Here is a 26,867-nt window from a genome sequence, read left to right on the forward strand (position 1 = left end):
GCTTTATAGGGTATGCAAAATTTCAGATCGATATCTCTAAATCTGTACTATTTGGGGAATCCGACTTTTCTTATTGGCTGTTACTAATATCGTGGCAAACTGTTATATCTTGTAAGGGTACAAAAATAGATAGTGAATGTGTTCTTCAGGAGCCTAAAGCTACTTCAATGATATTAAAAATTAAACTTTTAGAATCGAAAAAGGAATTAAATTGCTCAAAAATTACACAATTTATTTATCAAATTGTCATTAACTAGATCGATTATATTCTGATGAGACCGCTCCGATGTTGCTATGACAGAAAGAAGGCCTTCGTTGTTTAATTTTTAGAAAACGCACTTTGATTCAAAAGAAATGGTTGGATTTGAGCAAGCCCAAGGGACAGAATTAAAACATATGAGCACAATGTGCTTAATTATGAACTAATCCAATTAGTATAGTTTGGTAATAATTAGTATAGTTTGGTAGTTAAGTAAAGTTGAAGAGCGAAGCTGATCATTTTCGATTGGTCTAAAATGCCGTCCTATTGAATATAAAATTTGAATGCTATAGTTAATATATTTTCCTGTTGGTTTATTAGATACGAAATATGACAATTAAGTAATGAGACTGATTCCATAAAAACCGTATATTTGAAAATTATTCTACAACTCTGCCATCTCCTTCAAAGTAGTCCCCTTGGGCAGCTATACAGCGATTCCAGCGCGTTTTCCATGCTTCGTAACATTTCTGGAACGCTTCGACTGGGATGTCCGCGAGTATCCTCGTCACGGCCGCCAGGATGTCCGTAATCGACTCTAAATGGGTTCCTTTGACCACCGATTTTCTTTTGAGACAGTTTAAAAGAAACAAGCGTACTTATTACGAAAATCTCCAGATTCACCAGAAATCTTGTTAGGTCTTCTCAAATCGATTCGTAGTATGATAAAAACTTATATCTATGAAATAATTTCAGGATGTAGTCAGTGTTCTTTGGAACAACAGATGAAATTTAATTTTCATAGAAGAAATGCTTTTGCCAAATGTTACGATATTATTCAGGGACAGCCATGCTTTGCTTAATATTCAAATTTCATAAAATTTTATGAATTGTAGAAATAAAGTTTATGGAAAAAAAAATTTTAATTTTTGAAAATTTTACAATTTTTTTTTAAATAAATAAAAAAAATCGGCCCACTCCGCGATTTGCAAGGATAGTTGTCAAATTAATTGAAGCTTTTTTTTAAGAAAAAAAAATGGCGAACTTCCAAACAATGGCGAACTTCCAAAAAATTACGAAAACCCGATTATTTTATATAATTGATCGTGTTAAATTTTTTTGTGTATTTTTTCGAAAAGTTCATTCAAAAACAAAAATAAAAAAAAATGGTCCTCAAGAGTCAATTTCTACAAAAGTTATGGCTATTTGAAAATAAAATAGGCCATTTTTTTGAAAAATTCATAACTTTTTTGAAGTTGGACAAAAAATTTTGAAAAAATTCTTAAAAATGGTTTTCAAAGGGTAGAAAAGGATGAATAAGTTTCACCAAAATCTAAAGGGGTCGGGTTCAAAAGTGGTCGATTTGGTATGGAATACCCCATATATACAAAATTTGTGTAATTACAGAACTTATGGCGCTTTAATAACTATAGCGGTGATACCTTTCAAACATATTAAATTTCTTTGATGCTGTAGCCAATTTCCAGAAATATTTTAGAAAAAAGATTGTCTAGTTGTGAACACGATTTTTCTGCTGAAAATAACCTCAAATCCAAAAACTAAGAACAGAAAGCTGAATCCCGAAATAATCGAAAAACTAGTAAAAGTTTTGATTTTTGACAAAATGGTGGTTTTCCAAAATAAAATATATTTTTGTGAAATAAAATACCTTTTACAGTGATTTAAAAATGGAAATAGTTGTCCAAAAAATTATTTCTTCGATCTTTACCTGAATAAGATATCTCAGAAGATCGCCTGAATTTCAAGTCGATCGATCTAGCGGTATCAGGTGTTTAAAGTTTTGGAAATTCTTTACACTAAGTAGAAAAATTCTTAAAAATTTCGAAGACTGTTATCAAGTACAATTCACAATTGGATTATTTCTGCTTTAAGTATTTTACTTAAAACTCAAAATATTTCTTCAATACTACATAAAAATAACCCACTGTGCAGCGATAACTTTGTTAATTTAACCTATTTACATAGTCTTTGTTGCGTTAACAGGACAAGACACATGCACAAAGGACACATAAACGCACACATGCTATACTTAATAGCATCTGCCTGTATGTATGTGTGTGCTTAATAATGTATACAAATTTATAATAATGATAATTATAACTTTCCACTTTGATGGCTGCACAATAGACCTCAAACAACGGTCAATAGTATTTATTGTTGTCGCTCATTTGCACGACAAGACGTTGCAAGACATTTGCATCACAAGCAGCAGCGGCAAGGATATGAGTTGCAAGTGCATGTGAGCATGTCTATGTGAGTGTTTATAAGTAGCAGTGGGCGTGTGAGCAATGCCGTGAAATTGTGAAAATTATCATGTGCCGCAAATATTTGCACAACCATTGTAATTTACAAGATACTAATTACACACACACACATATACACATACTTATGCGGAAACACATACACATACCTGTGCTATGTGAGGTAAGAACACCGGGGCGTATGATTGCCGTGCGATTGTCAAATGCCTATGCGCAGCAGCGCCTACACATTTGCAGGCAGGCCACATATGCATCATATACATATACACATAGAACACATACACATACACAAATATATTATATCATTTATGCAAAATGACAATTACTAGTTGTGCACCTTAGGGTCTGTCATGTGACACCTACGGAAATTAAAAGTGATATGCCCGTTGGGCTCGGTAATGGGCGTGACGTTGATGTTCGGGCCTCACTTAACGGGATCCCCTGCTCAAAGTCGATGCCTAATTTGAATTTATGTGTACATGCTGTTGTTGTTGTACTGTCATTAGTTGTGCAACGTTTTCGCTTTTGTTGTTGCCATTGTTGCGCTTAAATGATTTTCACTGTTCCTTCATTTACACCTAATGTTGCCTTTGTGTATGTGTATTTATGTGTGTTTGCGATTTTTGTGTTATGTAATTAAACTAAACAATACCATTGTGCGTTCACAGGGTGTGGCAATTTGTTGGCCACTCCCTTACCAACCTCTGCAAATTGACAAATTGAAGTCACGGGGGAGAATTTAATTTGGTTGCATTTAATTATGGCTTGTTGCATGCAACGTATTGTTGCAAAACTTTAAAAAGATGTCTGTTTCAGAAGATATTCAAGTAATTTATTGTGAGAAATAGTTAGTAAACCGTAAATAGTTGAAAAGATTTGTTAAATCGTAGAGCAAATTGTCTCCGCAATTGTACAAGTGCATCGTTCGATCGGCTTACACTAAATCACCTGAATTTTTTAATGTACGTTTCTTCTTCTTCTTTACTGGCGTAGACACCGCTTACGCGATTATAGCCGAGTCAACAACAGCGCGCTAGTCGTTTCTTCTCTTCGCTATGTGGCGCCAATTGGATATTCCAAGCGAAGCCAGGTCCTTCTCCACTTGGTCCTTCCAACGGAGTGGAGGTCTTCCTCTTCCTCTGCTTCCCGCGGCGGGTACTGCGTCGAATACTTTCAGAGCTGGAGTGTTTTCATCCATCCGGACAACATGACCTAGTCAGCGTAGCCGCTGTCTTTTAATTCGCTGAACTATGTCAATGTCGTCGTATATCTCATACAGCTCATCGTTGCATCGAATACGATATTCGCCGTAGCCAACGCGCAAAGGACCAGTAATCTTTCGCAGACCCTTCCCTCGAAAACTCGTAACGCCGACTCATCGGTTGTTGTCATCGTCCAAGACTCTGCACCATATAGCAGAACGGGAATTATGAGCGACTTATAGAGTTTGGCTTTTGTTCGTCGAGAGAGATCTTTACTTTTCAATTGCCTACTCAGTCCGAAGTAGCACCTGTTGGCAAGAGTAATCCTGCATTGGATTTCTTGGCTGACATTGTCGGAGCTTTTCGTGTTGCTCAACGTCAGTTTACACAGCCGTATTAGATGGGATACCAAATTCAGACATCTCGGCATCCAAGATTTGGCGCATGGTGAATATCTGGTCGGTTGTTGTTTTACCAGGTCTGTAGCCACACTGTTAAGGTCCAATCAGGTTGTTGACGGTGGGCTTTAGTCTTTCACACAATACGCTCGACAGGACCTTATATGCGATGTTGAGGAGGCTAATCCCACGGTATTTGGCGCGGATTGTGGGGTCTCCTTTTTTATGGATTGGGCATAGCACACTTAAATTCCAATCGTTGGGCATGCTTTCATTCAACCATATTTTGCAAAGAAGCTGATGCATGCACCTTATCAGCTCTTCGCCGCCGTGTTTGAATAGCTCGGCCGACAATCCATCGGCCCTTGCCGCTTTGTTGTTTTTCAGGCGGGTAATTGCTACTCGAACTTCTTCATGGTCTGGCAATTGAACATCTGCTCCATCGTCATCGCTTTGGGGCACGTTTACATGTTGAATTTCGTCGCCCAAACCGGTTTTTTATATGATGGGTCCGAAGTTTAAATTTTAAAAGGGAAATGTTTATTATCATATATGAACATTCTTTGGCATTTATTTTTGAAGATTATCTCCTTTAAATGCAGGCCGCGGCTTCGCCTCAGATGGTCCATCCATTGAGTTCAATTTTCGATGACTCGTTCGAACATCGAATTTTATGTGTGATGTTTTGCCCCAAGGCCTGAATCGAAGCGGGATTATCCGCAACAGACTTTAGGCTTTATATATTCCCACAAGAAAAAATCTAACCGGGTGATATCATATGATCCTGGTGGCCAATCGACTGGTCTATAACGTGAAATTATCTGCTCACCGAATTGTTCTCTTAATAAATCTATTAATTGATGCGATGTGTAGGAAGTGATGGCGTCTTGTTGAGACCAAATATCGCCGAGATCATGAGTTTCAATTTAAGGAATCAAATCTTCGGTTATTATGCCGCGATAACAATTGCTTTTGACGGTTACGTTCTCACCAATTATTCCGGTGAAGAATGGTTTTGTTTATGGTTTGAAGAAATATGAACCGATGATTCTACCGGCACACAAACCATACCAAACTGTTGCTTTTTCTGGCTGAAATGTCAGCTCTTGAATTTCTTCTTCGCACTTTTTCCTAAATAAGCCAATTTTGCTAGTTTATATACCCATTGAGCCATAAATGGGCCTCATTTCAGAACAAAATTTGGCTCGAAAACGTTGGATCTTCTTAAAACTTTTCAGGAGCCTATAGAGAGAAGCGATGTCACTTGGGAAGGTCGAACGGTTTCAGTACTTGCACAAGCTATATTACGCTTTTAATGCAAGATCTCGACTTAAAACGTGTCAAGTCGTTCCATACGTTAGTCCGAGATGCAGCAAACGTCTCCGAAACGACGCTCCACGGTGTTCGCGTACCCTGGCAGCTACGGCTACTATACTATATAAGTTAAAAAACGTTTTGTTGTTTTTCTTAAAAAAATATATTCTGGGAGCTATGCTCCTTTATTTAGGAGCTATGCTCCTTTATTGAATTCTGTGAAAGAACTGAATTTTACAATTAATTATACTTAACTCTAGACCTATGTTTGCCGCTGCAATGGGTACGGAGTTTTGCTGACGCTGCACTTCCCACAGGTTGGCACTTCGCTGACGTTGCGCTTCCCACAGGTTGCCACCACACGTGTCGCGCTCTCAGAGATTTAGTGGTGTCGTATTATATTACTTTGTATCATATGATATTAATGCATCATATGATACTTTTTGAATGTACGGAGTGCTAACTTATATACTTCACTACGTGCTGGACGTGGTCTATTTGGTCGAATATTACCGAATATTGAACGCTGGGTCTCAAGATTTATGATGGTTTATCATAAGTTGAGCGAAGCGCCCGAAACACATATCTTACAGAACGTGAATTTCTTTTAAAATTTGCATAATTTTTAAACGTTGTTCAGGCGTAAGTCTTTCCATGATGAAATGCCAAAAAATACATAAAAAAGTAACATGACAGCTTGACACAACTCACGGCGATCTCTAAAAAAATGGGAGTTGAACAAAGTACCTTTACTTGGATCACCTGTTATGTATTGAAAACCTCTTCCTAAGTTTGACGACGAAAAGTTTGGATTACGACGGAACGATATGGCATTGGTTTAGTTCTACCCATGTCGCCAGGGTACAAATGCAAAGCCAAATATCTTAGAAGTCATCTCGTTTGACATTGGGTAGTAGTTATTATGCAAAGAGTTAAGTATTTCAGCTTAAAATAGTGTAATGGTCCCAAATCTAAAGGGGTCAGAAAAGAAATGGAGTCTTCGAAATATTTGTTAAGTTTAAGCAAAAATTTGGATAGAGAGCATGGGTATGTTTTTAATACTATGTATAATGGACTTGCCTATACTAATTACTTGCCCCATACTCCTCAAGTCTCAACGAACTAAGGTAACTCCTTATAATCGTCTGTATATAGGCGAAAAAGTTCTAGAGGTAAAGTCCGAAGTTAACATTTTTTCTTATTTTTATCTCAGCTTAAGCACATCGTGGGTATTTTGCAGAGCTCGAAGCGATATGCCATGACCTCAACTTCCACAGGAAAGTTATATCAATAACAATTGGCATAACGTTTATTTCGCATAATGTTTTCGCAAAATCTTTCCTCCATATGAATATGGCAGGAAAGATACAAGCAAACCGGCTCCGGAGTTTCCCAATCCAAAGTTTTACGCCGCCATAAACCAACACTTGCAGCGGCGAATTTCCTGCTCACACGTCGTTGGTGGTTTTTAGCAAACATAAAAATTTAAAGTTTTGCGGTGGAAAAAAGTTGCCAACAACACTACACACGCACTCGTAACTGTAATGTACTCTTAACGCGGCGCAGAGTAATTGAAATACCGCCAAAAAAAAGATTGTCTTTGCTCAAGCAAACCGGCTTCTGCGGCATGACCAAGTTTGTGAAGACCAAACAGCAAAGTAAAGAAATCGAAGGCGACGTACCAATGACTGTGACAAAAGCAACAACTACAGCAGCAACAACAAGTCAATTATGAGTGCAACGGCGATGTTTGTACAAATTGCAACGCCAGACTGGTTAGGTTAGGCTAAATGCCTCTGCGGACAACTGTAATAACAACACCGACAACAAAAGCAAATAACAGAAATCGCAATTGCAGTGGTGTAACGGGTATTTAAATGTGCCGTTATTTGACTGACAGCTCACGCAAAAGAGTTTATGGCGCGTCATTAGCATACAGGTGCCAGTGCCAGTGCCGGGAGCGTGTGCGTGTGCGAGAAAGAGAGGCGCTGGGAAATTGATATATCGACAAATGAGTTAATTTGCAAAAATTAGATAAGAAATTTAAGAAAATGTTGCATGTCATAATGTACAAAAAAAAAAACAACAGTGTTAGTGCTGATAAAGATTTGTCGAAAATCAATAAATTTGTTAATTTCCTCGCAAACATTAAGAGAAAGTTTTAAAATAGATTTAATTATGGTACGATAGAAAATTGAGTTGCATAAGGACTACTTATTAAAAGTGAGGAGGAAATACCTGTTTTTGTACTATAATATACAAGGTCTGTCGCAAAAGAAACAGAACTTTTTAAATATAACTGTTTCTGGTGGCGCCAGCTATTGGTGGCTGTATGAAATAACAAGTTTGATCTCCTGTTGACATTTCGTAAAAATTTTAAGACAATTTGATAACTACAATCGATGTTATCGATCAAAAAGCGACAGCAGCTTTTGGTCATCGGTCGTAAAATGCATTTTGAACAAAGAGCAAATATTAAATTTTGTTTTAAACTTTGTTTCAAACGTTTACTGAAACATTTCAAATGATGAGAAAAGTGTATGGTGATCAGTGCCTATCCCGTAGTAATGTGCATGAGTGGTTTAAGCGATTCCAAGGAGCCATCACCGAAAAAAAGTCGTCTTCAGAAGTCAAAAATAAAGACAATGGTGATTTGTTTTTACGATTCCGAGGGTATTGTACACCGAGAGTTTGTGCCACCAGGCCAAACGATTAATGCTGTGTTTTACCTTGGTGTTATGAAACGTCTTTTGTCACGCATTCGTCGTGCTCGACCACAATACCGTGAGGCAGGGTCCTGGCGCCTGTTGCACGATAATGCGCCGTGACATCGGTCGACGCTTGTCACCGATTTTTTGTCAAAAAATTCCATAACCATTAATCACTCACCCTACTAAACTGATCTGGCACTCTGTGATTTTTACCTATTTGGAAAATTTCATTTGCCCATGAAAGGACACTGGTTTCAGGACATTTCAGCTATCCAAAAGGCGACGACTGATATTCTCAAGAGCACTTAAACACTCATTTGAAATGCTAATTGACCGGACTAAACGCTGTATCGTGGAACATGGAAACTACTTTGAATAAAAAAATATAACTTTCGAAAAATATTAATTTTTTGTTGTTTTTTTAACAGTCCTGTTTCTTTTGCGACAGACCTTGTATAACTTTGCTACGAAATATTTAGACTCAATAGGAAGCGTCGCAGATTTTATAAAAATCTATATATCTATCTATATCTGAATATCTCGGGAAGTGTTAATGATAGCGATTTTGGCCTCGGAACTTTTTTATAGCAAATAAAATTTCCTACAAATTTTTCCTGAACACTTTTTCCATAGCTCCTGTCATTTACGAGATACATACAAAAAAATGCGAATTTCTTGGAAAAATTTGATTTAGAGCCCCGTACTACCTCGCTTTTGTAGAGTGAACAATTCTGGGAAATATGCGTCTAAAGTCTAAGTGATGCCATAGAATACCTCTGATCTGTGGGAATTTAAAGATAAAAACTTACGGTTATAGTGTATTTTCTATGGAAAATTTTAACAGGCCTTGGTCCAGTTCTTAATGTTAATATTAAGGGCTAAAATTTTCAGGGATTTTTTTAGGGTATTTGCAAGGAAATTTCGTGACGGGACTGAAAAAAACTAATTGTTCAAAAAAAAAAACACCCTAATATATTTATATACATATGTATATGTTAAGATCAGCGTGATGAGCTGAGTCGATTTGGTCATGTTCGAGCTGTATATAAGAGAACTAGTCCCGCAGCTTGTGAAGAATTAATTTAAAATTTTGCTCTACCCAGTTCTGTAATAGAAAATGTTCATTTGTCGAAAACGACGATATCGAATCATTATAACAAACAACAGCCGTACAAGCTGTGGTTCCGGACTCCGATTGTAGAGTTATTATCAGTAATATTCTGCAGATTTTAACTCAAAAAATTTGTACGGTCGAATCAGTAGAAAGATGGAGCAAGATAACTCTCTCCAGCAAAGATTATAGCAGGACCATTATTATTTCTGGTAGGTGGACAAAAATAGCGATTAAACCCTATTTAGATCATAAATGTTTTTTTAAGTGTAGACCTTAAGCGTGTAAAGTTGAGTAGGACCCAATAAGAAGAATGAACAGGATGGTCGAGGAATTAACAAATCTTCCTCGAACTATTAAAAACACCATGCTTGGTTGAGAAAGGCAGTTCCCAACAACACTTGATCGCAGGCGGTCGCAATGCAGTCATCTTTATACAGATTGTGCTCTTTAGTGAGTTCTAACTCAGTTTAATTCGACAAGACGGTAGATTTTTGTAATTTCTTTAGCCTTTTCTGTCCTATCCATCTATTTTATTTTACATTGGAAGATTAGGAGTAGTCGAAGAAACCTCGTTTCACCAGCTGAAGACTCCCACAAATCACCAATGTTCTGAATTTTCAACATTCCATATTATCGGTAAAGAACCAATGAGAACTCAGAGGAAGCTGCCCTATAATGGTGCCAATAATACTACTTAATTTACTTTTTCCTTAAAGTAGAGGCTATTTCGCCTGTTTAGTATCAATACACCTTACCACTTGGTAGGATGTTTTGTCCACAGCTGACATGTAAGAAAACTGTCGTCTTTATTCGATTATTCCTGAACCCACCACGGCTGCTTTAAGGTTTCATAGACTACCGAAGTATGTTACTTGAATGTCTGAAGTCTGAAGAGCCTTCTGGAAAAAAAATTATACGGGCGAGAATAAAACAAAAAAAGAAGAAAAGAATAAATTTTACAAAGTTTACTCAGAAATCGGATACACAGAACTGCTGAAATCGAGAAAAGCTAAGGAAAAATACAATAATCGAAAATCTCACAAGTAATAGTACAGCACGTGTTGTTTGTGAATTCCTGTTTAATAGTAGGCTTACGCTTAAAAGTTATCTTTTTCTCTGAAAATGTATATTCTCAGAAAATCCACCAAAAAATACAGACTTCGCTCAGATGTTGACTGTGTTCAGTAAACTGACCGGCTTGAATTAACCGGTGCACTGCACTTCAGCAGAATTATCATACATATTATGCGCAAATAACAGTACGTACGAGTTTGGCGTGTCTTTGAACGAGTTCTATGTGCAACAAGGTTAACTACTCCAACCAGAACTGCATGCGTGTAGGCCAGCAGTGCGGACTTAAAAAGGCCCAGAATTGCAACTGAAACACCTTTCACAAAAGTTTTTTTTTTACATTTATTTTATTTGCTGGAATTGTGAGAACTTCTCTTTATATTCGTGCTGAAACTATTTTGGTTGGATGCGATTGCAGCTTTCGCTTCAATTTTTGCGTTCTGTACATGGCAAGTGAAGATGCGAGTGAAGGGCTTTGCTGGTTTTGACGGTCGGTTTTACGACATCATTAAGTTTGCTGAATTAAAGTGTGCCAAATTTTCATTTCGTTACAAACACTGGGAGAAATACAATAATATTAATTAAGCTAAAGATTTATGGCTTTAGCGTAGTAGAGGTTTGGTGATTTTAATTCATATCATTTCTTCGTAGACTCACTTGAGATTTTTTGCTACTTAAATTATTGGCAAAAAGATAGGGCAGGAAAAATTAACCGATAACTGGGTAAATCTGTGACAGAGACGTTTGATATGATCAAGCAGGCTTACCCAGATGTTGCTTTAGCAAGAAGTGGTGTGTTTTGGTGGCACCAGGCCTTTTTGGAGGGCCGGGAAGAGGTCGCTGATGAAGACCGGAAGAATGAGCAAATCCAAAGTGAAAACGATGCTCTTTGTCTTTTTTGACATGAAAGGCATCATCCACCATAACCATAAATTTGTTTCTCCTGGACAAACTATCAATGCCAAGTTTTACTTGGAAGTCCTCAAGAGACTCAAACGAAGAGTCAACCAGGTCCGACAAGACATCGCAGCCTTTTAGAAATTGCAGCACAATAATGCGCCGGCTTTCTTGTGAACAGCTCCTAACCAAGGCCGGCATCTCAATGCTTCCTCAGCCGCCCTACAGCCTAGATTTTTTGTTTCCTTGCCTGAAAAGGCCGACGAAAGGCAAGCATTTTGAGACGACAGAGGGAATCAAGTAGCATGCACCTCGGCTCTCAAGGCTATTCCGGAGAATGCCTTCCGTGACGCCTTCAATGCTTGGAAATCGCGCTGGCAGCGCTGCATCGACGCAGAAGGAGCCTATTTTGAAAGTTTTTAAAGAATTGTAACGATTGGTTCAATCAGTTTGTTTAAATGGACTCAGTCCTATTACTTTCCGGACAATACTGTTTTCAGGTTTTTCACAGTTAGCGAACTAATTTTAATTAATTTGAAAATAAAAATCAGACCTACAATATTTAAAAACCTATTTGTTAATATCTTGGAAAGCGCCACAAACAATGAGATAAATTACAACTTTTCCCGCGCTGAATGCATAAATTAACAGAAAGTGTTTGCCTAACCGCAAAGCATGGGAAAACTTTTGAAAAGCCAAACAACAATGCATTTGTAAATAAAAAAGAGATGTAAATGGAGCAAGTGCGTGAGGAAATGCAAGCAGCGTCCGTTGGTTATGCGCAGAAATGCAGGGCTGTATTCGCATATTTAAAATTGTTTTAAGATATGTAGGTGAGGACAGGGTGGCACGTAAAGTAATTTATTTTAAAATAATTATAAAAAATGTGAGAATATTTTTTTTACGTATGTTTCGGTTGATTTGAGAGAGCAAATATTACATTTATGGTTAAGATTTCATTCCTCTACTTGTCTCGACTTGAATGAGGGCAAGACGAAATATCTCCTGCCATCAAACAAACAGTCGCCACACTCGTGACTTGGCTCCCACGTCACTGTTGACAGTCATAACTTCGAAGTCCTAGATAATTTCGCCTATTTTCGAATCAGCATTAGAACCAATAACAACGCCAGTTTGAAATTTCAACGCAGAACAAATCTTGCCAACAGGTGCTACTTCGGACTGAGTAGGCAATTGAGCCTGACGGCGAATAACGCATTCGATGAGTTCTATGAGAAATACAACTTCATTGACGTAGATCAGTGAATTAAAAGACCGCGGCTAAGCTGGCTAGATTATATTGTCCGAATAGATGAAAAAACTCCAGAGGTACCCACCGGAGGAAGCAGTGAAAGGTTAAGACCTTCACTCTGTTGGAGAGACCTGGCAACACTTGGAATCTCCAACTGGCGCCAAACAGCGAAAAGGAAGAACGGTGTCTACGCCAATAACGCGGAAGATGAAGACTATTATCGTCTCATGATAGAGACGGCTTATAGCTTTATAACCAACTTAAACCATCGATTTTATTATGGATCATGCAGCATGATGGATTATCCAATTGAAACTAATGATCAAGTGATAATGATCAGTGAGTAAGAGCACAAAAAGTCGTATCTGGGACTTCTCGAGTATTTTCAGAAAAATATATAGACCGAATCTATAAAATAAAACCTTAAATCTATACCGAATTTTTCTCTCTTCGACATTATTACATATGAATGTATAACATAAATATGTTCGGGTCTTCCGATCTTCACGTGATCCGTCAAAGTAGTACAATTTTCGCTTTCTGGAGCTTCCAGATCCAAGCTATGTATAGTATATGGACCACCCTATATAACTGTGTTACGGTATTTTTTTTTGTCGAAACTCAGTTCTCATTTTGTGTGTGTGTGATTATTTGTGTGCGTCGCGTGCTTATCGTATAAATGCTCCAACTGCAGTGCGAGAATTGCCAGAAGCGCGCATACTTATGAACAAACCATACATACATACACATTAGAAGGTGTTCAGTATGTATATGAGTAAGTGCGAGCTTTGCCTCTGGTAGACAGGTAAGGCGAGTACGCTTTGTGAGTCTTGTCATATGGCCGGTGAACATTTTCCATTTTTTATGGTAGTGCGGTTTTTATATGGTGCGCCTACGCCGGTAACCCACGACACCGGCAGCGTTATACACCTCAAAGTATTTTCTATGGTGGCGTACAAAAATCCACAAGTCGTTTCATTTGTATCAAGAAGCAGACGCCGAAGCGGCGATGATATAATAAACTGGCCTTAAATGGGCGAACAAGAAGGTAAGCATGAATGTGATTTGAGTAAGTCTGAACAATTCGAAGAGAGAGCGAGAGAGTGCGCACGTGAGCGCGTTGTTGATATGCTTGTGGGAGAGTGAAGCCAGCTGAGCGCTATGGAAACAGCTGTTTTTCAAACACGCTTGATCACCTGCGCGCTTACCTGGTCGAACTGGCCGGAGCGCTGAGCGCGCTGAGTGGCTGTAAAAATTATTCATTTATCTACATACTTCTATGCATGCGCTATGCCATATCTCGTGAAGTTTTTGTTTGCGTTATTGTTTAACACAAAATGTTTACGCTCGGACCACCAAAAAACACGAAGCGCCAAGCGTTGGCAGCGCCAGCAACTTTTAATGTAACGTTTTGGCCGCTTTTAAGCTTAGTTTGAAAATTAACAGCGCGCTTGTTGGACGTTCAGGCTGTGTTTGAGGACATTTGTCGACGAACAAATTGAAATGAATTAAAACAAAAACGTAGAAAAGAAATAAAAATTAATGGAAATAAAACGTTGTTAAATATTATATTGAAATAATAAAAAGAAAAAAACGAAAAATTAGCTTGCGAGTATAATTTTGCAAGAAAAACATTTTTTAGACGAAAATATTGAAGAAAAAAAAAATGAAAAAGAAATTAACATAAAACTAAATTTTTCTATAAAATTTTAAATCAAAAAAGCGAAAAATCAACCTGCAGCTAATATTTTCTAAAAAAAAAAAAATATTTGGAAGAAAATATTGAAAATAATTAAAAAAAAACAATAAAAATTAAATATAAAATAAAAATATTAAAAATAAAAATTCAATTTAAATACAAAAAACAAAATAATTAATTTTTATACAATAATACATTAAGAAAAGCTTAAAAATTAATTTGCTAATAAAATTTTTCAAAAACTATTTTTTTTTTTTTTTGTTTCGAAAGTGTTAATTTCTTCGACTATCAGCTAATAAATAATACAAATTAAAGCTTAATAAAATCACCGAATAATAAAACTTCAACAAATTTCAAGTGTGAATTAAATATTTGCCATAAAAATTAAAATTATTATATGCACAACTTTCGTTTTTGGTGCACAAACTACAAATTTCTAAAAACAAATAAAACAAAAAATCAATAAAATTAAAAACAGTCGTATAAAAAGAATCATAAAGAAAGATATTCACATTAAGATTTTTACGCCGCATGTAAATACACAACATCTGTTCACTCCATAAATATATATATACATGCATATACATATATAAATCTATATACATCTACCTTAACGGTTCATCGAATTCATTAACCCACCACGTGAGTGATCGTGCCGCACACTAAAAACACCAGCGCACTCAGACGCTCCACAAAGTCGTTAAAAAAAGAGAGAAGAAGAAGAAGCAGAAAAACCGCAATTAACCTAAAATTGCAATAGGACAAATTAGCAGTGAAAAGAAAACTAAGCAAAAACAATTTTAATTTCTTTTTACATTTAATTTGCAAACAATTCATAAAAGTGTTTGGTGTAAAAAAATCTCAATTGCAACACAGTTAAAGCGCAAGGCATTGTTGCAGCAAGTGCAATAAATTCGTTGCATACATTCACCCTAGCCCACCAACACAACCAGCAACAACAACACAGCGCTTAAATATGGATGTCGCTTGGCGTTTTCGTATCATGATCTTCACCGCGTTAGCCTTGATGTTGTTCGGCGATTTTTACGGTTATGGCAGTGTACGCGGCGTACAATCGGATACAAATCAGGCGGCGGCAGCGGCGGCCGCCACCACCGGACCGGGCAAATTCCAGCAGAGCGACGCGGATATTGAAATTGGCGAAGGTGAGTGAGTCGACTTTGGTTTGTCGTCGTCGGGTGTGCGTGTGTGAATTAAATTACAGTTAAAGTAATCTAATATGCATTATTTATGTATTTGGTACTGTTCGTTGTTAAGTGCACCTGCGCAATTGTTGAAGGTGGTTTGAAAAAGAAGTATCTTTTTCGGAAGAAAAATTTTAACTGTTGTGGAATAATTTGTTAAAAGAAAAAACTTGGATAAGTTATGAAAAATACCGTATTGTGTGGCAAGGCAGCTTAAACTTTTTATCCATAAAAAAATTATCGTTTGAGAGTCAGTTGAGTCAAAGCGGCAATGCTTGTTAAAGGTGGCTTTCTAAAATAGTATGTTTTCATGCTTTTTCCTTCTTTTTAAACAAATATCTACTAAATTTGGGAGTTCGTAATCCACATCGCTGATATCATGGTATCTTAAAGATTGGTTCTCTGTTTTCTAAAGCGGCAATATATAATGCAGTGAAATTTTCCATAAGTGGGCACTGGTGGGACCAGCCTTTCTGTGCGATTAATAAAATTGTTCGTTTAATAGATGTGCTTAATAAACATAAAAGAATGTTGAGGCAGGTCAATGTGCATGGTTAAAGGAAATGCCTTCTTAATAGAGAGTTTGTTTAATAACACGTCCGTTTAATAAAGCTTTCACTACACTTCATAATTGTGGCTGACGGTGATATATTTCGAATATCCACTCCTCACCAAAATTTCCTATTTTTTGCATTGCCAATAATTAAAGATTACGTCTGATCATTTGAAGTAACTGTGAAGATCGCTTGTTTTCGAAACTCCTTACTATAGGTTTCTTTTCAAATGTGTGAACTAACCTTTTCAGTTATTTTATGAAGTTTTCATCCAAAGTAGGGCTATTTTTTATACATTTTTCATCCAAAGTATGACTATTTTTTATGGTTTGCTATTGGAATTCTGGTGCGATACAGTCAGCATAGTTAAACTCAGTGATTTTGCGGAGATCTTATCTAAAACTTCGTGTAAATCATATGAGTAGAAAGGGAAACTATGATGTAATTTGATTTTCACATTAACATCTATGCCGTTCCGAGTCCCAATCGACAACACATGCTTGTTTATTCATCGAATACTTTGTTGCGACCGTCACGAGTTTAAATAAGCCTAGTTAGAATGATCCGATGAAGCTTAACTACGCGTCGTAATAACCGCTCTCAAAGAAACCCTCGTCCTTAGCAAAAAACTGAATCAGTTGTTTTCCACAAGCTTTTCTTGAGGCATGATTTGTGTAGAAAAAAATCATTTCATAGGCAGGAAAAGAGAGTAATAGAGTAATAGTAGAGAGTAGATGGATAAGAAACTCAAAACCAAGTTTTCACAGCGACAATTTTTCTCCTATATGCATAAGTTGCCCGCTTTTGTTCGTTACTTCCGGCAGACGGTCCATACGGAATTAAACCAGAACGAAACTTATTAATAGTCGGAGCGAGAGATATCATATCATTTATAACATTACTATTCTAGCATGTCGTTTGTTTCTACCTATGTTTTGTACTCAGTAGGAAGTTATTATACACTGAAGAGAGTCGGAAAAGCCTTTAGAGAACTCGGCGTTTTATATAATATCTTCAAAAATTTTTGACCTTTTGTTGGTTTTTTTTTGTGCATAATATCTCTTGTGTTGTAAGAATCTTAGTGTTGTTTTCTTGTTTTTGAAGACTTGCTACTTCACTTCATAGACTTTAATAGATTTAGACAAGAACTTCCAGATGCATGTGCTTAAACATTTGCTGTGTTTCTAGTTAACATTTTATTGAAATTAAGGCTCTTCAGGATCCCTGTGGAACTCATATACTTAGGAAAGAGTAATTCCTACAATAATTTAATAATTACTTCAGGTGCTAGGTTCCACAATATTATTTGCATATTTCTACATACATCTTAGATCAGCTGCTTGAAATTCCTACTTCATTCATTTTACGTCTGTTTTGGTATTTCCAAAACATTCATTCATATGGCACCTCATTTATAATAGTTTGCTCTCTTATGCTAGTTTTGTTTATGTAAATTTATGCGCATTGCTAAGATGTAGAAAATATCAGAGTTAGTCATATGTATGTTTGTAGTATTACTCGGTAGTAGAACTTGCATTACTTTCAGTAGAGGAGTGCGTATGTTTTCGAAGGCAGCTGATAGAGTTTACTGACACTATTTGTTATAATGAAATATTCATAAGTTTTTCCTGTTTAACTTGGTGTTTATTATAACGGGATTTCATTAATTATAGCTACATTTCCGAATTTCGTAGAATGTGATATGCAATTTTTTGACTTTTTGAAAAACGTGTTGATTTATTTTAAATTTTGCGCGAACATTCGAAGGTTTTATAAATAAAAGTAGGTTATACAACAATATGTACCATTATGTGTTCATATAAGTCATCACAAAGTGATCAGTGATAAATCAGTTAACCCACTTCACCTCATTTTGAGTAATTAGCCTTAGAAACAATAACAAAAAAGCGCGTTAAAATAAAAATATATATGCCAATAAGTAAATAATAAAAATAACAATTGCACCATTGTATACAGATACAAATCTATAAGCTATTACTGCTGTGCCATATTCCTCATTTCAATGTCACGTCTCACGAGAGCTGACCTTCATCGCTTGCCGGCATGGAAGTTTCCGACGGCGCGACAATTAAAATACGAAAAATAAATAATAAACATCAAAAAGCAAATTCAAACACCCACACAATACCCAAAAAAAAAGAAAAAATTGCAAAAAAGAAAAAAAAATGGAAAAAATAGACCTTATAGGTACATTAGAAAAGGAAATGAAAAACGAAGCAAAAAAGATAAAATCTCAAACAAATATTTTGCAGCTAAAAACAAAAATAAAATAAAATAAAAACATTTTTCGCGCAAAATTTTAGGTAAACTAATTTTCCACGCATAATAATTACTGAATTACTGAACTTGTCTGCTTGGTCGCCCACAATCCACAAATTTTGCGCTAAAAGCTGCAATGAGATTTATTTGTTGTAGTTTGGTTTTCCGTTCGTCACGTTTTGTATTTTTTTATGCCAAACTTCCATTGAAATTTTGCGATAATCTGACCTTTAAATGCGCCAAATATACGTGAGTTTATTTTTGGGCAAAAATCGTAAACAAATGAGATGAAATATTAACCTGATTTGCCATCAAAAACAATGCAAAGAGGGTTATGATGTGCCAAGTTAAAGATTATACATATATGACCTGAATTCTTATTTTCTGAACGAAGAATAATTTATTTGACGAATGACCCAAAGAGGTAGAAATAACTTATTTAAAAGATATTATCCTTCATTCAAAAAAAAAAAAAAAAAAAACACAATAGACAAGCAAATTTTAACATTTTCAAATATAAAGTACTGATATGAAAAGATCAAACCGCAAAAAATCATTCACTTCTTGTAAACCATTGGATGCTACAGGAACCATTGATACCTTCTTCTTCTTTATTGGCGTAGACACAGCTTATAGCTTACGCGGTTATAGACGAGTTTAAAACAGCGCGCCAGTCGTTCTTCCTTTTCGTTGTCTGACACCAATGGGAGATTCCAAGTGTAGCCAGGTCCTTTTTTACTTACTCTTTCTCACGGAGTGGTGGTCTACCTGTTCCTTTGCTTCCCCCGGAGGGTAATACGTTGAATAGAATGCGATATTCACTGTTACCAAAGCTTGAAGGACCACAAAGCTTTCGCAGAACCTTTCTCTCCGATCATCCACTGGGGTGAATGCCAGTCCTCGGCGATGGAGTCTCTATACCATTCTTGATATGGCCACTGTAGTAAATGCCAGAAGAACCTACTCGTCGCAGTCCTAGTTCCGTCCATCGCATTTCTTGCACGGCTGTGATGTCAGCCTTTACTCTAACGCGGACATCAACAACCTTTGCAGCGGCATCTTCCCAATTAAGGGACCGGGCATTCCGGGTGCATGCTTTTAAATCGTAATTCTTAATACGTTTGCAGTGGCCGTCATCAAAAGGAGGGGTCTCTCATCTGAGGCTGTTTTCTTTTTTTCACTGGTAGTGTCGTGTTTTATGTGGCGGATCCCAAGCCCAACGCACAACCCTGGGGAGGGGATGTTTCGCCTTCTCACCCTAGCTCGCCTTCAAACGAATGTTCTTTGGCTACCCAGAGGATACTTGGTCTAACACCGGAAGTCGTGAGCTGCTTGAGTCATAGGTGAAAGATTCGTTTCTGGCCATTTTCAAGTAAATGGCGCTCAGAGAACTTTCCTTATTTGCGTTATTTTTTACACATGACTCCATTCTCCATTGAGACCTTATCAACCACGAAATTTATTAAAAACACTATTACTTCAGGTGAAATAGAAGTCAGTATTAGTGCAAAGATCACTATAAGATGACAAAATTTTGAGACTTTTCTTTTGCGAATGCAAAACTTTCAGCCAAAACTTTCCACAACATCCAATGTTTTATGAAAATAATATTTTACACGTTACTAGCAATACGATTTATAAGGAGAACAGACCATATGTTCGGTATTGTAGTATATAGACTTCCTTTAAAAACATTGTTAATACTGACCGTGTCTATATGACATTTAATCTAATCCCATTAATACTTCTACCTATCAAAAAGATCACACCGGTCTAAAAATCCTTCCTTCAATATTAAGTATGTTTCGTACAAGGGGCTTAAAACAGTATTAAATACCGCTAGCGCGCTTGATTTCAAGTAGAGTCTATTACTAATCGCTGAAGCGTAAAATCAATGAAATAACAACTGTTACTGAATCCAAAAAAGAAAGCTTTAATACGACACATAATATCGATAGACTATGAAACAAATCGAAATGAAATCGAAATTTAACGGTTGAATGATGTGATAATGCTAGGAATCAAATGTCAATTATGTACACACGAAACCAACAAAAACTGGAAAAACAACTTTGCGTAAAAGCGGTAATTCAACCTGATGTGTGCAACAGTAAAACACGCAATATTCAATCAAGTTCAAAAAAGTAATAAAATGAAATGACAGTTAAAACGCAAGCGCGATTTTAGATTGTTGCTACCCATGAGGAAATCTGAAGAAGAGCAAGAAAGTGATAGCCGGATGATGATGTGAGAAGTTTTGAAAGATAGTAGGAAACCGAACTTCATCTTTATTAGCTGGAATGAAATTGCGATAATCTTTTATATTCATTCCTGAGATTCCACTAATTATTCAAATGGCCGGGTTCGAAACTAATATAAACTTAATAGACCTCGGTTAGATGATCTGTAAAATAAGTTTTTTGAACGATAACAGGATCCAAATTTAAATCGGGAAAATAGTGACGGTCTTTCTATCAGGAAGCTCATCAGCTAATTAGGAGATTACACAAAGAAATAATCTGGTATAATAAATAACATACCTTCATTTCATGTCTTTTGGGTCTTCAGTACTATAGTTAGCTGGAAAAGATGGTGAAAAGCCTGACTTGCTTTAGTATCCCTTATATGTACTATCAGCTGTCCCGAGCTTTCAAAACATTAGAACCCAATCAGCAAGACTTGCATTGAGCATTACTTCAGAAAATTCCCAGATTTTAGCCGATTGAGGGAGAAGGTCTTTCAAAAAGTAATTATTAAAGTTTATTGCGCTATTAAGTCTTTTTGGGTTTCATTAGATATCATATTATATATTTCTTTTTGGCTGATTTCTTACAATCAACCGAAAGTAAATAAAGAAGACTTGTAAGGAAGATTCGTAATTCGTTTCAGAAATCTCTTTAGTATAGATATAAGGTAGTAAATTCGATATTCCAGCTGTTGGTTTAGGCTGTCTGATATGGGAAGCGATTATGGCTGTTTGGTTCGGTGATTGGGTGGCTTTTATTCGAATATTTATATACATTTATAGTGAAATTTTTTTAAGAAAGTTGGGAGTAAAAATCTGTGGACCTTTTCGTTCCGTTATAGGTAGGGTTAATAGCTAATTATCTATGAGCAATATTTTTTTGGAGTAAGCTTCAAGCTTGTCTTAAAATTTTCTACACTCTTTTTGATATAAAAACTTTCTTTCTGGGTACATTTCCTTTGTTGTTCATAAATATCGATTAAATATACGAGTTGTTAAAAGATCGTGAGAAATCGCTTACTGTTTACTAGCAAAAACCACAGTTAATGTTTATTTTCTGTTGTGGTAATTAACAATGCTCCCATCACACGACATCTTAAAAATTCCAAATTGACTTGATTTATTTTAAAAGTCCAAAGCGAGGCAAACAGAAAGTGCCACTGAGAGGAAGATCAAAGCAGGCACTCTAAAAAAGCTAGCGTCTGTGAAAATTTTGCCAGTGCACGCGACGCTGTAGGGCGTAGTGTTATACCGCTATCAGCTTCGGCGCCCATGCTCAAGCACCCTCCTACTCCGATTTGCTTGCTGCAATAACCTCTGCTTCAACAACCATTGTCGGCTGATGGTGGTTTTGATTTAACTGCAATCATTGTAGGCAGAGCATTTTGCGAACACATCGTGACACCAACGAGGTGAAGTAGTACAAGCGCTTGTTGGTTACGGTTGCACTTGTACTTCGTTGTGCTGCTGCGGATGCGCTGGAATTATTGTTGTACGATTTTAACTTCGCCTTTGGGATCTCACGTAATATTTTCACATTTTTGTCTCCCTCTTATTTTCTTCATTTATGCGCTTGTTAATAGTGAAAGTTTAGGGGTCACCAAATTTTTGAACTAATAAACAAGGCAAAACAAAGCCGACAAGCATACGAGTGTTTTGGAAATGAAGTTATGTCGGAAAAATGAGGCAATGAAGCGTAAAAATGTTTCACCTCTTGGCCTTTCTCCATTGGCCACGGCATCTAAAAAGCTATTAGGGGTGAATGGTGTTTTTTATCGCGATAATTTTGCATATTAAATTGACTGTGTCGGAAAATAGTTTGTAGTTAAAATAAATATGTGTTGAGATGTAGACACAAATGAGTTAAAAAAATTTGTGGACAGTCAGTTCTATACCGAATATATAAGCGAGGGTGGTCCGATAAGTACTTAACCAACAAAAACAGAAACTTTCTGACAATTTTTCTTCAACAACGCCTCCTTTTAGTTCAATATACTTGACAAAGTAACGCTCTAACTTCCTTAACTCGTCAGAAAAATAGGCGCTTAGAGGTTTGCAAAGTTTGTCTTCGTGGCGACTGGCTTTATCAAGTTGAGAAACAAATACAGTGGGACAAAATTTGAAGGAACTGAAAGTTTTGTCTGTTTTGAAACAGGTTCGCCGCAGGAGGCCACCCTTTGAACTTTTCCTTGGTTGACGCAAACCGCTTCGTATTGCGCTTGGTCAGCATCAACCGATCTTTTTATTGATGTCTTCTCAATACGAGATCGTGGGCTTTTGTCACATTATCCTCCGTGGTAGCTGTTTTCGTGCTATTTAGGCATAAGCTATACATTATGTCGATGGAACCTGAACCACACTGGCTTGAGTATACGATTATCACTTTTTTCAAATTTCATTGAGGGGTACGAGTACAATCATCTCAACCTTTACTGCGAGGTTCAAAAGACTCGAGAAAACTAATGGTAAAGAGATTGTTTACCAATAGTCAAAGATTGAATCTTCACATGATCCGTTCGGAATAATCGATAGATACCTTAACTTGAGAATTATGTTGATGGAAAACGTCCATAACTATTTGTAAAATATAGTAATCTGTAAAATAGTAATCAGAAGATTTATTCTTATAGTAATCAGAGGATTTGTTCAGAACCAAACTTAGTAATGCAAGTGACTTAATGAATTTGAGGTTACCATATTGCGGATTTGATCACAAAGCGACTTGATACGGCAACCTTATAGCTCTGTACATTGCAAAGGTGTTCGGAAGCTCTATCACTCAGAACAGGTTATACGAGTATTAGCTTTATCCAGAATGAAATCTCGAAGACCTTAAGTATATATGTATAAATGATCAGCGTAATGTTCTGAGTCGATTTAGCTATGTTTGTTTGCAGGTCCATCTGTCTGCGAACTAGTGCCTCAGTTTTAAAGATTAAGATCTGAAATTATGCAAACACCAATCTTGGGAACCGTCGGCATTGGACCACTATATTATGTATACATCTGTCATACAAACTAAACAATAAAAATGAAGTGGTTATAGAAAAACGTTTTTCATTTGATAACCTATCTTCACGATATTGAAGACAAACAATTCTCAAAGGCAGCGATATAATATCTAAACAAATTGTTCAGGACGGACTTCTATAGCATAAAACTGACATAAAAACTGACAAAATCAAGTCATTGTATGGAGAACTCTTTGATTTGACAAAATTTGGTAATATTACTTTCAAGACAAGATTTTTGAAATATTATTTAATTTGACAAAATTTGGTAATATTACTCTAGGCAATAATCCAATCTCCGAGAAACAAGTTTTGATCGGAGCACTATAGCATATAGCTGTCATACAAACTTATGAATCAAAATCAAGCCTTGTACGAAAAACATTTTTTTTACGATATATCTCCACTAAATCTGGCATAGAGTATTGTCCAAAGTAATGCTATAATCCCGAAAAAATATTGTTAAGATCTTACAACTATTGGATATACTATATGTAGCAGCCATGCAAGAGAACGACCAGAATCAAGCTCTTGTATGAAAAACCTTTCTATTTGATAAGATATCCTCCAAAATTTGGCATATATCATTATTTGTGATAAGTATACAATCTAAGAAGAAATTGTTTGAAGTGGACCACTATATCATATAGCTGCCGTACAAGCTGATCGATCAAAACCAAGTTCTTAGAAAAGTGTTTTTACAATTATAGCTTCTGTGCAATTCAATTTAACGTTTTTTCTTGTTTTTGGGTAATCATAAGAAACAGCTTTATATTTTAATTATTTTTGCTTTAGATTAATAGTCTTACTTGAATTGAGTGTGATTACTTTAAGTTAAAACTCGTATTTTAAATTAATTATTGTACACTGATACCGTTATTGGCTTTGCAATTTGCTGTCATTCTGACGCAAGCTTAACTTTTGATAGTTTTTAGAAATACCTTTTAATTAATACTTCAATTATTTGATTAAAAACTGGATTTAAACTGTTTATAGCGCCAAATATATGTGTGTATATATGTGATTAAGCGCATTTAAATTTCTTAATAACCTAACAAATTTGAGAAAATTGAAAACTAATCACATGCGGCGTGATAGACTGTCAAAAAAATGCCGTAACAGCAAAAAGTGTGTAGCAAAAATAAACAAATACAGGGTGGTGCATATAAAAAAATTGTATTAGCTGTATTTTAACCCATTAGCGGCTACTTTTCCGAAAGGTTTATGAATTCTAAAAAAAAAAACATTGGTACCTTGATTTTTTAAATATTTAAATAATTTTGTTTTGAGAAATATTTTTAATGTTTTATATTTGCTGAAAATTACTTTAACTTACACGCGTTCCACCCGTTACTTAATTGCTGGCATATAACTGCATATCCGCACGAATAGCACAAGAAATTTCAAAGTAAAGGTGCAACCGGTAAATTATGTAATCAAATTTGGTTACGAATGTGTAATCAAATACATATTTTCGAAAGGCTTTAAAGTGTAGTAAAAGAAGCTAAAGCAAAATTGAAAAAAAGCAAACAAACAAAATAAAAATACAAAATAAATGGAATATGCAGGCGAGCCATCAGTTAGTTATGTGGCTTATGCGAAAATGGGTTGCGGCAAACACAACAAATCTACAAATACACACGCAAATACAAAGTATATATTAATGAGAAAAAATCGGTTTGCGCATGCGCACGTTAGCCGCGCCGCCAAAAACGAGTCGTCTGCGCAACGGCGAATATGCGACGGACACAAAGCAATATAAAATGCGGTAATCAATACCTCAATACAACACCGTTCGCGGCAGCGCTGCTTTAAACTGATATACTGTAATCACGAAACGTGGATGTGGTTGTGCGCATGACGGCGCAACAAATCGAAATTGACGGTTATGCTTACAAAACTAATTTAAACCTAATGCCAGCCACAACAAGACAACTGTATAAATTAATTTGACGGCACAAATTCGATATTTGCATGTTGTATACGCTGGCGGCGTGGCGTTAATGGGTTAAGGTCTGTAATTTGATGTAGCAAGAAATGGCTGGTTTTTGCAAAAGCTTACCCAAAATTTTGCATGTTTTGATTTGCAAATTTATTTGTTATTATTGAATGCACTTTTTTGTTTATTTTTGCTGAAGTGTGTAAATTAAGTGAATGAAAAAGCGAAATTTTTGGAAAATCACTCATACAAGTGCGTTTTGAGGTTAAAATCACTTAAGTGCCTCTTACGTTGATTGCATTGTCTCTTTAAACATATTCATACGTTTTTAAAAGTTTTTTTTTCAGATGGTTGCTCTTTAAAATACAAGTTATGTAATTTTTCTCATTGATTTTAATATATTATACTATTTAAGTAAATATATATTTAAGTATTTTAAGATATAGTAAACAGAAATTTATTAGTTTTTCAATAAAACGCTTCAGTAACTCCTATCTCTTAATGTATAAGTGCGATCGGATTACACATAAAGTGTTGGAAAGCTAAGATTTCTTCTTAAAAAACGTTTTCAGGCCGCTTTGTGATAACTTCACTCAGTATCGTTTGAGAAAATATGCTATATTTTAAAGCTCTTCTTCGATACCATGCTTTGAAAGGCCAATTGACGAAGATAACGCTAAAGTATTGGAAATCATCGAGTCCGATCGTCTTGTAAAGCAAATGGTGACAGGGGATCTAAAGTACATCTACTATGTTGATTTGTCTGCTACGGCCAAACTATAAATTCGCCTTTTGTTGGCTTTGGAAAATGACTTTCGCATCATTACCGTCACTGCAACGGTATTTGCCACTTTCAGGTCACTAAAAATCTCCGCGTAGCCATTAAGTACGATGTGTTGTGATCTTTCGCTAGTTTGGTACGAAGTTTTCTGTTACCAAATTTTCAATGACGTGTTCTATAGCCCCTAGAGTTGGTCTGCCGGGTCAAAATACGAGTTGTCTAGGGGAGAGTACTCCAGCTTTGGATAGGCGCTTCAAGTCTGCAGACTTCCAGTGAAGCTTAAGCAGCCATTCAAAGAGCTTTCTTGCTGTGTCAAGCATGCATAATGGCTAGTATGTTGATGGCAAGTTGGGATCTCCTTTTGCCTTACTGATTAGAACCTTCCGTTGCTTTTTCCAGGGTTCAGAGGATATTCCGGCCTCAAGGCGGACATTGTACATGTTCAATAGTACTATCGGTTTCTCTGCAGCGATTATTTTCAGGATTTTGGCTGGTATCCCGTCCGGGCTGGGTGATTTGTTGGCGTTGAACTTGCCTGTAGCTAGTTGCAGCTCTTCGAGGGTAAACTGTGGGATTTACGGGCATCTTAGAGTCTGTTCTGGACCCCCAGCCCTTTTTTCGTATGTTGGGAAGAGTGTGTTTACGATGTGATCCATTGTGGCAGCGGTTTATTTAGTTAATGTCCCGCATAGTTCCACCCATTTATGTTTTTT

The 26,867-nt window shown here is 36.3% G+C and overlaps 1 protein-coding gene across 1 annotated transcript in view; it reads left to right on the plus strand.

The window, feature by feature from the left end:
• The first annotated feature begins 14,385 nt into the window (after positions 1-14,385).
• The window catches only part of LOC105224180 (uncharacterized), a 34,562-nt gene continuing 22,080 nt past the window's right edge, over positions 14,386-26,867 (plus strand). The window contains exon 1 of the mRNA XM_011202184.4: positions 14,386-15,305. Within this exon, the coding sequence (XP_011200486.1) occupies positions 15,116-15,305 (190 nt within the window). The 5' untranslated portion in view covers positions 14,386-15,115. The remainder of the gene's footprint in view (positions 15,306-26,867) is intronic.

This window comes from Bactrocera dorsalis, chromosome 5 (assembly GCF_023373825.1).
Source record: "Bactrocera dorsalis isolate Fly_Bdor chromosome 5, ASM2337382v1, whole genome shotgun sequence".
NCBI lineage: Eukaryota > Metazoa > Arthropoda > Insecta > Diptera > Tephritidae > Bactrocera > Bactrocera dorsalis.